The sequence below is a fragment of the Lissotriton helveticus genome, chromosome 10 (genome assembly GCF_964261635.1).
Source record: "Lissotriton helveticus chromosome 10, aLisHel1.1, whole genome shotgun sequence".
Taxonomy (NCBI): Eukaryota; Metazoa; Chordata; class Amphibia; order Caudata; family Salamandridae; genus Lissotriton; species Lissotriton helveticus.
Window position 1 is genome coordinate 1,013,648,062 of NC_136071.1, and position 13,303 is coordinate 1,013,661,364.

At 41.6% G+C, this 13,303-nt stretch overlaps 1 protein-coding gene across 1 annotated transcript in view; it reads left to right on the forward strand.

Annotated features, from left to right (window-relative positions):
• COL28A1 (collagen type XXVIII alpha 1 chain) overlaps positions 1-13,303 on the forward strand; it is a 621,255-nt gene that overhangs the window by 535,439 nt on the left and 72,513 nt on the right. Inside the window, exons 30-32 of the mRNA XM_078663712.1 lie at positions 6,166-6,201; positions 10,991-11,027; positions 12,240-12,794. Of these exons, the coding sequence (XP_078519838.1) occupies positions 6,166-6,201; positions 10,991-11,027; positions 12,240-12,794 (628 nt within the window). The remainder of the gene's footprint in view (positions 1-6,165; positions 6,202-10,990; positions 11,028-12,239; positions 12,795-13,303) is intronic.

The following is a 13,303-nucleotide window of genomic DNA, read 5'->3' on the forward strand; positions in this document are numbered from 1 at the left end:
ATCTGAATGAATGCATGTATGAATGAATTGTACCGTCCCCGAATACATACCAATATGTTGTTTTAAACCTGCAATAGAGACGGTTTTTGTGGTCTTATTCAATACCTCTGACTATCCCATATACTTAACTAAGTTTAGTGGGTAGAACCTGGCACTAATATTGGATGTCACTTAAAACAGGAGTGTTACCACATATGAGAATGGGTGACACTGAGTGGGGACACCATTTCTCCTCTGTCAGAGCATGCACACAAGGCGTTAAGCATGCAGCGTTATAGATTGAGCACCTATAGGATATAGGATATAGTTTATAGTAGCAATTGATAATATGTTTTTCCAGAGATGGAGCCTGGCATCAAAGAGATACCTTGAAACATACACGAGGAGAAGCTACTCTTCCCTCGCTACATTGGTAGGATAGGGACTCCCCTTCCTATATACTCCCCACACATAGAGGGGGTTTGTTCCCAGCCCTGAAGAAAGTCCTGGACCTTTACGGCCATCTGTATGGACTGAAACATGTCGGCACTAGGGTCATAGGACCATTAAAATCCAAACAAGACCCATTTTTAAATATATTTTTTAATGACCCAACCAGACCCACGAATAAAGGGAAACCAGGGGCCTGATTGAGGTATTTTATCTTAGAAATCCCCATCCTTCATCTCTCAAAGAGCTACCCAACACTGTGGTTGAGCCCACCTCAACTTTTAGGAGTCGGGGTGACCCGATGATGAAGCATGACACCACTGGGGTGTGTGAGGGTAACTAAAAAGAACTAGTTTTTTCCCCCCATATAAGTGGACATGACTAGCAAGTCCAACATACCACTAGTGATTAGTCATTTAGCCCCCACTACCACACACAAGGCCTAAATTCCTTATGTGTTATACTACCTAGAAACTATTCTCAGGCCTAGTAACTTTTGGAGTATTTTGTTGTGATAAAATAATTGTAAGGAGGATATCCTTCATTTTTCCTCTTAAATCCCCCCCCCCCCCGCCGGTGCTCTGGATATTATACCAGAGACCCCTTGTGTTACAAGATTTATTTTATGTCTCATTTTTAAAGTTGCTATTATAAAGGGTTTGAGTGACCTTGTGAGACCTTGTGAGATTGTTGCTGCATGAAATTTGAGTGCTTGGTTGGGTAACGTCTTCAATAATAACAAAATACATGGCACAACTGACAAACTTGCTTTTTAAAAAGCATCACTAGTAAAACAGCAAACTCAGTGATTTAAAAAAAAGTTAAACTTTTACTGCTGTGCACAAAGCAAAGGACTGAATTAAAGGGCCACCAGCCTTTCTTTTGCTCCGGTATCACCGTGCTGGTAACCATCTGGACCCTAACACTTAGATGCCAATGCCAATGGAAGGGAAGGAAGGCACACAGTCACTTAATAAGTATTTTAGACAAACTATGACTTGGAGGCCCGTTTTTTTTTACTTTGTTCAAAGTTCCATGTAAGAAATGTGTATGACTGCAAGAATGCGGGATTTATCTGTATGTATGAGTACGTACACAAATAATTATTTAAATGACACCTGCTTAATTATATTTAATTATTTTAAAGCACTACTCATAGCGTTGTAGGCAGTCAGAGTGTTACACATCACACAGAGAAGCAAAAAATTATACAGATGTGAAAATAAACGTACAGGAAATGTTACATAACGTAATGAGGATGATAAGGTGTAGGAGCCACACATCATCCATACATGTAGAAATTGTTATCCCCTCAAAATTGCTGGGCCTACAAAGATTTCAGCAGCAGGAGTCAACTCTGCAAAATAGTTTGAAATAAACCCTCCTTGTGACCAATAAAGTAAGCTACAACGGATTTACTGTTAAATGTGTCCCTGTTGACAATTTCTTGGAGCAGATTTGCTTTAAATAAATGTATAAGTTGACTGCCAGACTGCTCTTCAAGATCCACCCCTCGTAACTACACCTCCTCTCCTCTGCCACACCTCGACCCCAATCTATGGGATCCAGGAGTGATATTTTCCAATTCCAGCACCGCACACAGGAATATAGATATCTGAATGTTTTCATCTGAATGCACTGCTTGCATGGATCTTGCCTTTATATCCTTTTATGCCTAATATTTGAACTCGGGTGAACCTTAAGTTATCACATCACAGTTATATCTAACCCAGGTGAGGTGTCTACATGCAATTTCATCTATCATTTTCATCAACTGAGAGTCCCCATAGCAAGGGGCATGTTTGTTAACGATGAAAAGAGAACACTTCACAATAATACTAAATTGTGCATTTATTGTGAAATTGGGATAGTAGATTCCAAGGGATCTATTCACAAATGCACTTTGGAATAAGCAAAGTAGCCCTCCTGCGGTACTCTTTAGCATGCCGTTGACCTGTAGCCTGCTTTAGCGAATTGGCCACAAAATATCTAAAATGGGATCATTCAGGAAATATTCATATACTGTAAGTAGAAATAGAGAGGGCAGTGCCCTCTTTGCACTTTTAATAATATGGAGTTGGATGTTTCAGGGCTAATTTACGAAGGGATGTAAGAGTATGTAAAAGAGTATTCCTAGCTAAAATGTTAAAGATTGAAAGACAGTCTTTTCACAGGATGGGAGGGGAGATGTGGCCACGAATTCGGAGGATATGAGACTTTTCCCAGCAACTCAAAATTTGAAATGTGACTAAATGACCAGAGACCATTGATGCTTTGAATAAGTCAATAAACTCTTTACACGTGCATGAAGTAGACATGAGTCACCCACAACTTTTATAACACCACAAGACTCTCTCTTTGGCATTGCTGAGAAGGACCCGCTACTCCACTTCTGATCAGGTCTCTCCCCATCAAGGATCCACCTATCCTAGTGTGTAGAAGTGAAGGCACATCCTAAAGTACCATCCAGATATCACAGGCCGGGTAATATCCCATTTCCAGACGATATTTGTGGACAGCTTTGCTCTCCTTGAAGATAGCCCTTCACAGAGGAACAAAGGCCAGAAACACCTCGCAACTAGGAGAGAAACTTCAGCCAAAAGCGGCACTTATTGGTAAATGATTGCACGACCTCTGCCATGATGAATAGAAAAAGGGATTGTCCCACAATGAATTGTACTACACTGTCTACCTTACCTTACTGAATGGTTTCACAGTCTGTGATCTAAACAATACAAACTCGACTGTTCTTCTCTCATAACCGTCCATCAGTACCCCTGGACATGTGTCCCACTGAACAGCGACCCAGTCTTTCTCCTGGGAAATAGCCGTTATAACGCATGCATTACAACGCATGCTTTTACCCTGCATGCCAAACGAAAATGGCTGGCTGTAGGGGGTATAAGGTGTTGGATTTAACTCCAACACCTTCCCTACTGTTGAACAGACTAGATATTCCAAACTCCAGCGCACCCCTCACAACAAGTCCGGGTAAAAAATTGGTAAACGCATGCGTTGTAACGTCATACAACCCTTTCTCCTGATATAAACCCACAGTTTTTTCTTTGATGAACGTTGAGCCAATCTCTCGCAAGATTAACTGTGCATGGTCTCTAGTCCAGTCATTTGTGTAATGAGGCAAATCTGATGGGATTACCACACTACATTGGTCTGGAGTGGCATTACGTAACTTGAGGGAGCCCCCCTGCAAACTACTTGGAGGGGGGCCATCCGGACCCAGTCAGATGCTCTTAGTTGCCACCCATGTGCAGTGCCCGAGGGGGCCCCCTGTGGCTCGAGGCTCCCCTGCACCGCAGGAGCTGCTGGGGATTTTGTTACACCACTGATGGTCTGTAAAAGGAAAATCTAGGACTGCAGCACTGCATATCGTAACACACTCTTTAACCCCTTCCACGCTCATGACGAGCTGGGCTCGTCATGCAGTAGCCTCCTCGCACGCTCATGACGAGCCCAGCTCGTCATGAACCAATGAGGATCACAAAATCCCAGCACAGCAGGGGAATTCCCATAGCATCCAAGAGGTTAACATTATGGTTACCATATTGTTGAAGAGAGTGTTATACTCAAACAAAAGGGGCAAAGTAATGTACTTGCTATAGTCTCTGGATGGGTGAATGATACCAGAGAAATTACCTTGTGTAAAGTAGATTATTAGTAGATAGGGGTATTCCCCTTCAGTTAGTAATAATACTACAATCCCTAATCGGTCCAGTCAAGTCTGAATAAATTAATCCTTGCTCAACCCTTGGTAGTTTTGCAAAAGAGCAGTCAGTCAGTCGTAACTTTCGAGACAATTATGTGTAATTGCGTGTCGAATAGGATTAGTGCCTTGTCCCGGTCAAAAACTTCCCCTCGTAGTGACCCTTAGGGGCATATTTGTGATAATTTTGGTGCAGGGCAGTGCAGCAAGTTACCTTGCTGTGCTGGCCTGCCTCACAGTGAAAAGGCAGGAATGTGCCATTTTAATCAAATATGGTGCATTCCTCTCACCCTGCACTGGCGCCATTTCTGTAGCCTAGTGCCAATGCAGGCACCATGGTGCAAGGGTACCTGTGTGGTAGGTACCCTTGCACCATGGATTGTTACTGTGCAGAAAGTTGGTCCTTCCAATCCATAGAGGCAGTTTTCCTGTTTCTATGTGTGCTGCAAAATTCAGCACACATAGAAAGAGGGAAAAACGGTGAGGAATAAAGATATTTCTTCTTGTTACACCTCACCTGGTGAGGCATATCTTTTTGGCGCATTCCCAGGTTTGCCAGGTTAGGTAATTCTGGGTCTGGGTCAAAAAACATGGGATTTACATAGGAACACCCGCTGCTTCGCCCATGGAATGCATCACTTGCGCAGAGTAATGTAAATCAGAGATTTGAGGTGTGTTACATTACTCCGTATTACCAGGCCATATAAAACCTACTTTGACTGACTGACTGACTGAGTTATTTATAGAGCACACTATTGCCGAGGCGTCTCGGCGCTAAGTGGTGTGCAGGGACGGCAGCTGACGGGTTCAGGGATGAGTAAAGAGCCAGGTTTTTATTTCTTTTCTAAAAAGAAACCTGCTGGGCTGAAGTCCCAGTTGGACAGGAAGGGAGTTCCATAGCTTAGCCGCTAAGAAGGAAAAGAGTTTCCCTCCCCACCTTATTTTTTTAATCTTTGGAAGGCGTACCAATCCAGAGGTAGAGGATCTTAGGTGACGGTACATAGCGAGGAAACAAGGATTGCAGATCCTTTGCCCCTCCTCCAAATAGGGCTTTATGTACTAGGCAGAGTGCCTTGAAATCAACCCGACGTTTCACTTGGAGCCAGTGAAGTTGCTTTATGCTAGCATATGTCCCTGCTTTTTAAAACAATGCACCATACCCTTGCGGCACCTACTGCAGACCTTAGGGGTGCCTTTAAAACTATAAAAATATAGTTTTGGACTTTGGAAGTACTTTTCATTCCAAAGTCGAATTTGGATGTAGTTTGATTTTGAAATCAGCTTGCAAGGCAGGCCTGACTTTAAAATTACACCAGACACCACAGCATGCACACTTAGGTGATTTAAGTCCGCTGGGGTCTCTAACCCAACTTGCCCTACTATACACTAGGGCCTTCCAGGTAGGTTGTCTTGGTCAATTAGAATAATACCAATTACCATATACCTTTACAAGACAATGCACTGGCCCCGATCCTGGTTAGAGGAGCCCAGGGCACTTTTAGAGTCAGTAACCGTCAGCATCAGTCAAAAAAATGGTGTTGAGCAGGGCAAAATGGATGACTTTCCTATACCTGGTCTACACACAGATGAATGCCATTTTAGACTTTGCCCTGATTAACCATTTTTGGAGACACTAAGCTGACGGAAGAGTGGAATAGGAGTTTACTGAAACTACTCATGTGGCTACTGTGAGTTGATAAATGATACATTGTAATATTTGAGTATTCAAGAAAGTTAGCAAAGCAAACACCACAGTGATTTACATCTGGAAGACTTACTGCTGCAAACCTCACTGTCAAAATGTAGTAACAATCAAATGAGATATGCTCTACATGTCTCCCTAACCATTTCCATAGTGATCAAGAGGCATATTCAGTAGCCTTTCCTTCTACTTTTGAATTTCAATGTAGGGGAAATATTTTTGGTGACTAAGCAATATAGATGCACTTATTGGCATAATGAAAAGAATGATGGCTTGAGCTTAGATTTTAAACATTGTTTTTTTTATTTTTCAGGGAGTTTCAGGGTTAAAAGGTGAAGCTGGTATAACTGTAAGTATATTTTTAGTTTATTATATATATTACTTTGTACTATCATTTTGCAGTCTGCATATTTCAATGCTTTTGATTAACCAGTCATGTTTTTTCATTGAATTATGTCACTTGTACATTGTGTTCCATTATAAATGTTGGACTACAAGTTCCAGAATGCAAAGAAAACCAATACTGGACTTGCTACTCAAACCAGACTTGGAAAAAACTCAGAATATATACATGCCAGTTTAAATGTGGAGCGGTGCTTAATGTATGCACAAGGAACAAATTCAGCGTAGGCATCGTCATTTTTATTGTCCTGTCCATATCTTGTTGGGAGTCAACAGAGAGCTTTACTTAGCAATATGACTGAATTGGATCTTCAGAGCAAGACACAGATGAATAGCAGCCGCACCAGCTGTGGTGGTAACTATAATGTCCTGCGGGAGACGTTCTAGACACCACAGGAACTGCCAGCCGCCGGCGGCAACATCCGACCCAGTTTGGGCGCCACGAAACCTAGGTATTTATTTATTTGACAAACAAATCCCTTTACAGGGATCCGCTGCCCTCTGGCTGTGTTTGCTCTACACGGATACCACATCCATACATACATACATTATGTATTCATGAATTCAGTTAGCATCTTTAGACTGTGGTTGGATTTGACACGTGCTCTGTTCAGTACCACTTCTCTGATTTTTATGATTTTCTTGTGCAGGTGTAGACCAGGTTAAACTATTTAACAGGTTGTCTTCGAAAGCTCTGCAGTAATTAAGGGAGGGGTTCTTGCACGTCATCTACAACCTATAGGAAATCCTCTAAATTAAAAGAAATGCATTGGTGGAAATAGAACTCCTGAGACGTATATTAAAATCTTTAACCGATATATGCAGTTTCCGCTATATGAAAGATAATGGCCCATCCTTACGAAATTCCAAAATTGCGATTCCCAAATAGTAAATCTGTAAAAAACGCTATTTGGGATTCGAAAATTGGAATATATGTAACCTGCGATTCCTACGGATTCGCATTCGCTATTAGAAAATCACAAAATCGTGATTTCCTAATAGGAAATTGCCATTTAAGAAAAGAATCATTCGGGAAAAAGAACGAAGACGTCCAGAAGGAATTGTAATGTAAAGAGGCTCAGATGCTACAGAAAATTGCCATCAAGTGTTAGAATCACAAAAAACCCAAATCAAGAAGGTGAATATGGTGCAAAATCAAACAGTGCACAGCAGTGTTAGGAATGCCATCAACCCTGATGTGCTGCCAAGTGGGAGGGCATGCCACTACCCAAACGAAACAGTGGCCATTGTGTCCCACGTGTAAACGTGTGGTGGAGCTCACTGAAGGACAACCATATTGGTTAAGAAATATGGTGCCCCTAAATGCACTCTATATAATAAAGCAGTTCAGCCCTCTTCGTGTGCTTGTGAGTTCACTACTGTTCAGTGTGCCATGGTAATAATCGCACTGCAGGGATCCAAGCGTACACCCTGTGATCGATACCTGTGCTGGTGATTCAGTGTAGCTATCGTCCCACGGTCTCTGGTCGCTAACCAGGAACACTTAATAATGATGTATGGAGACCTATAGTCAGGAAAAGCTCACAAGGACGTAAGCCACCGTGTAATGCTACATCGATCCCATAAAAATATACCTGCAACTAGCGATAAAGGATAACTACACAAGTTCTGTGATCAAGACGCCTCTAGGCAAAGTTCGTGCTTTACAAAGTTAATATTCATTCATTCATTCATTCAAGCTACGGTGTCTCTCAGTATCATGACAATAACCCCACCATCCGTGCATCGTGGGCTAATCAAAGGCGTTTAAGGATCTACTTACATCTGAGGTAAACCAAAAGCTGCTAATTCTTATTGTCATCAGGTTTTGTGATCCTAACGGTTAAAATAGTCGTCAGATCAGGGGCCACAACATTATCTCAAAGTGAACATACATAATGTACTGTGTATCCAAAACTTACTTACAATTCACTCTGGCAACATTTTGGGTGACTTTTTGATTTTTGCCTCTGGTTACCATCAGATCCGATTTGATGGTAATAGCGTTGCCTAAATGCCCATTTTGTGACACGTCGCAATTAGGAAATGCTATGTACATGCGGTTACTGAATCTCAAATAGGAAATTCCTATTTGCGATTTCCAATATTGTTATTCCCAAACTGCATATATCTACTGGGTAGAAATAGCATTTTGTGATGCTGTTTATGCCTTTCGTACATACCGAAAGGCAATTTTGCATTTCTATTATGGCCCTAAATAGCGATTCGGACCATTAAAAAAATGCAATATTGGTTTGTACATATGGGCCTTTTTGTTGCTAAGCATTCTAATCTATTCCTTTGTAAGAATTACCAGAAAGCACGTTCTGGCATTAACATGAGGTAATTGAATTGCTTCGGGAACGTATTGAGGTGGAGATCAGAAACTAGCGAAGAGTACCACCGTATTCGGTATTTTGATGCACTTAGCAGCGGGCTGCCTGAGACTTCACTCATCATCAGTAAGACAAGGACATCCCTGTTTTCAAGCACCACAGTGTGGCCCTGCTTGTGCCCTGATTACAGTCAGCCTGGAAAATACTAAAATATGTATTTCACCTGATATATTCACTCACAGCAGGAAACGAAATTGTTTGGGTACGATAAATATCACCCAATTACGACCACAGCCTGAACAAAGAGGCTTGACACACCAAAACCTGCATGTCCTGTTACTTATCAGGCATTTTTCCCTAAGGTAAGTTTTAGCTGGTTTTATCTTTCATGATTTACAGGGTGAAAATGCGGGTGGTGTGGTGCTTAGCCAAGAAATCCCAACTGGGATATGTGGGGTAACAGGAACTACTGCACATATCATAGTTAATCAGGCTTACCGTAATCATAGTCTTAGATGTCCTGAGTGGTGTTGAAGGCCAGGGGTCAACTACGACAGAGATCCATCTAGAGGAAACCCCGAGTCCTGCGTAGTTGTCCAGCAGATATTATCCCTCTTAGATCATGGTCGTAGGAAGAGCAGTAGAGGAGAAAGTTGGCAGCTTAGATCTATACCCTATATACTCCCTACCTAGGTTTCAATCTAGAAGCAGTCCTCCTACCAAAGGAACAGCATACCGACAGGAAATAAGGGTGAGGTTGTGGGGTGGCTGCAGCAATTTTTCTATGACTGGATATGTTGGTGTCCCACCATAAGATCTAATCCATAATTGAGTAGAGACATCCCCACCACTCAGGTTACAATAAGGTTTTAGCAGAGTAGGCATCTTTCTAATGCTTCAGACCATTCACACCTTATTAGCACGTGCTTCCTTGTGTTCTGGATCATTTCAGATAATGAGAACTGAAATGATAATGACCTTATCCCCAAGCCTAGATTGGGAAAATGCTGTTTCAAATTGTAAAGACACACGGAGGAGAAGATTATGTTTGTCAGTCATGTGAAACGCTAACATTTGGGATACAGGATGTGTTATTTACATGGGAGTGCAGCACATAAGGCAGGTGATGTGCTAATAATTGGCATACATGATGCCTTAGTAACATGGGAGGGCAACACATATGTCAGGTAATATGCTAACATCTGGCGTCTAGGTTATCTCATTTACTTGGGAGTCCAGCACATGAAGTAGGTGATAGGCTGACATTTGGCAAACAGGATACCTTATCTACGTGGGAGTGAAGCACATAAGCCATGCGATACACTATTCTATTCTATGTTGCACTTGTATAGCACATGGCTACTCGATGGCATCCCAGTGCTGTCAGTGTGAGACGACTGTTCAAAACCTCAGAGGGGACTATTCTGAAAAAGCCAGGTTTTTAGAAATTTATGGCATGGAACTTCCTTTGTGGTGGATCTCAGGGGTACGGGGAAGAAGTTCCACAGTCTAGCTACATTGAACCAGAAGGACCGAAGTCCCCATCTGGATCTTCTGATAGAGGGGCAGGTGGCAAGGAAGGCACTAGAGGTGCGAAGGGTTCGCCCAGGGATATAGGGAGAACTCAGAGAATGAGTGATCTGAGGCCCGGTATTTCAGAAAGGCCCGGTGGACAATGCACAGTGCTTTGAACTTAATACGTTTTGCTACCGGGCACCAAGTGAAGGGATTTGACACTCTAGCGAGAGGAGTGATGTTTAGGAACATTATGCAGCTGCATTCTGCCCAACTTGCAGTCTCCTTATGGTCATTTTGGGGTCCCCTAAATGGAGGGAAGTTCCGTAGTCCAGGCGAGAAAGTTTAAGGGCCTGGACCATTAGCCTCCTGGAAAGTGGTGGAAGTAGAGGAAAGATTTTTCTATTCATCCTAAGAATTCCAAAGCATAGCTCTGCAAGTTGTTTTGCCTCGGCCTCCAAATGTAAAGAGGAAGCCAGCCATATACACAGACATTTTATGGCAGTTGGCACAGGATACCTTATTTATGTGGGTGTGCAGCACATAAGGCAGACATTAAGCTAACATTTGACACACAGGGTACCTTATCTATTTAGGAGTACATTACATAAGTCAGGCGATATGCTAGCATTTGGCATACATTATGCCTTATTAGCATGGGAAGGCAGCACATATGTTAGGTGACATGCTGACGTCTGGAGTCTAGGATATCTGATTTACTTGGGAGTGAAGCACATAAGTCAGGCGATACACTAACATTTGGCACAGAAGATACATTATTTACATAGGTGTGAGATGTATATCTACAAAAGTGAACTTCATCGAATTGAAAAATGCTCAATAAAGATTGGGAAAATGACAAGCTCATAATATTTCTCTTTTTAGAAAGAAGACGTTATCAGGCTTATTCTTGAAATCTGTGGTAAGATCAAGAATCCAACACATTTGAATGTAATATTACATTTGGCAAGTTAATGTTTGAGTATTTACTATTTCCATTGCTAAGCCAGTATAGCTGTATGTTTTCTACTGAAAAATGTGATATTCATTTAATTTCACACGCCCAAATCACAAAGCTATTTATGCAGACAGCACTATTTACGATGGCTATTTCACCTCTATTTTGTCTCTGCCACATAGAAGTTCAAAGGTTTGATTCCTACAAGTTATGTTTTACATTTGAGCACATTCTGAATTTTTGGGAATTTGGAAAGCTGCAAGAGATGCCGATTCCAAGGAACACTCCTGGAATTATTTTTGAGTTTCGAGAAAGGCAGAGATTTGAAACTTGTGTACAAGTAAATACACGTTTTATGACTATCCTGAAAATCTGATATGTAGTCAGTCTTCCTGCACCTATACTGGACATTACTGCCATTGAATGGTGTCCCCTCATAGTCCATCATGTACTTTGGGTTAGGATTGCCTATCGAAAAATGTGTTAGGTTTTTGCAAGTGTGAGGCATTAAGGACTGGATGGCTTGTGGTGTTTGTGTGTTGTAACGTTTAAACAAGAGAGAGAGAGAGAGAGAGAGAGATAAAGAGACAAAGGGAGATGGAGAAAAGGTGAGAGAAGTAGAGTGAAACATTCTGCTGATTTCTTTCTACGTTATTTTCCTGTTGACTGGACTTCCAGTATTTCAGATTTGCTTTTGCTTCTTGTATGTCTTTTGTCCTGTTTTAGGACACATGACAAATGGCAGAGGCCTGACTGTGCTGTGGTCTGCCAGGAGGGAGGTTACGATATTACCCTGTCAGAAGGACGAAGAGTCTTTGTGCTTCTGCATGCCCGTGATGGAGTGGCACTTTCTTGGATAAAAGGAAAGGGAGATAGGAATGTTCAGTGATTATCATTTATAACAGCCTATCACATATCTAATAAACACATTACCAAACATAAAAAAGACTTGTATACACGAAGAAATTCTTTTAAAATTCCATGGCAATATGTCAACACAATTATAAACAAACTGGTTTACTCTTGATCCTGTAATGCAGATAAATTAATAAATCAGGCACTTAATGTTCGGTCCAGGGGCGAATGGTGGGAGAAAGGTGTGTGGTGGTTATTGCTCCATACCAATTGTCAACCAATGCGGTGACTGATTTTCATCTAAAACTGTTTGCCTTTCAGGTTGTGGAGTGGAATGTAAAGAAGTCCCAATGGAACTAGTATTTGTGATAGACAGCTCTGAAAGCGTGGGGCCAGACAACTTTCAAATCATCAAGAACTTTGTTAAAACACTCATTGATAGAGTGACTGTCAATCAAGCTACCACCCGCGTGGGTATTATAAACTTTAGCCATCAAGTAGAGTTGATGGCCACCCTGCAGCAATACTCAACAAAAGAGGAGATTAAGCAGTCTGTTGAGCAAATGCAGTACCTTGGAGAAGGAACATTCACAGCCAGTGCCATTAAAAGAGCAAACGAAATATTCCAGGCGGCGCGACCAGATGTGAGAAAAGTGGCCATTGTCATTACAGATGGGCAGGCAGATGTTCGGGAACAAATGAAACTGGAGGTTGTGGCGAGTGAAGCCCATGCAAGCAGCATTGAAATCTTTGTGATTGGAGTGGTTAGCAAGAGTGACCCTAACTTTGTTGAGTTTCAAAAGGAAATGGACCTCATTGCTTCAGATCCAGACAGTGAACATGTATACCAGATAGATGACTTTTTAACTCTACCAGGTAGGTGTGCAACAGCCTGTTTCATTTATGATAAACAGAGCCACTGAAAGTACGAGATTCTGGGCTGCTGCATTTTTGCCACAATGATGGTTCTGCCATATGACCCATTATCAAACAGATCAAAAGTTATTAAAAATGTGGCAACACTTGTTGGTGTGCAGCAGAAGGCACTTTCCAAAAAGTGACTATTCACTTTGCAGATGCATTTTGCTATGTTTGGGAGTAAAACTAGTGTTAATAAGGTGAAACATTTGTCCAGTCAGTATTAGCGTGTAAAAATGAAAAATTAATGAACTGATACTATCACCAAATGTGCTGCATAATTTGCTTTTTCTTGTGTCATAATTTAGTAAACCCTGCCGCATAATTTGGTCCTCCCTTGCTGCATAATTCCAGTAGCCATAATGATAAACAATCAGGCAGGAGGGAAATGCTTTTTGTTTGCATGCAAACAAAGTTACATTTCGTGATGCCTCAACATAGTTTTTAGAAATTAAGGTACATTCACA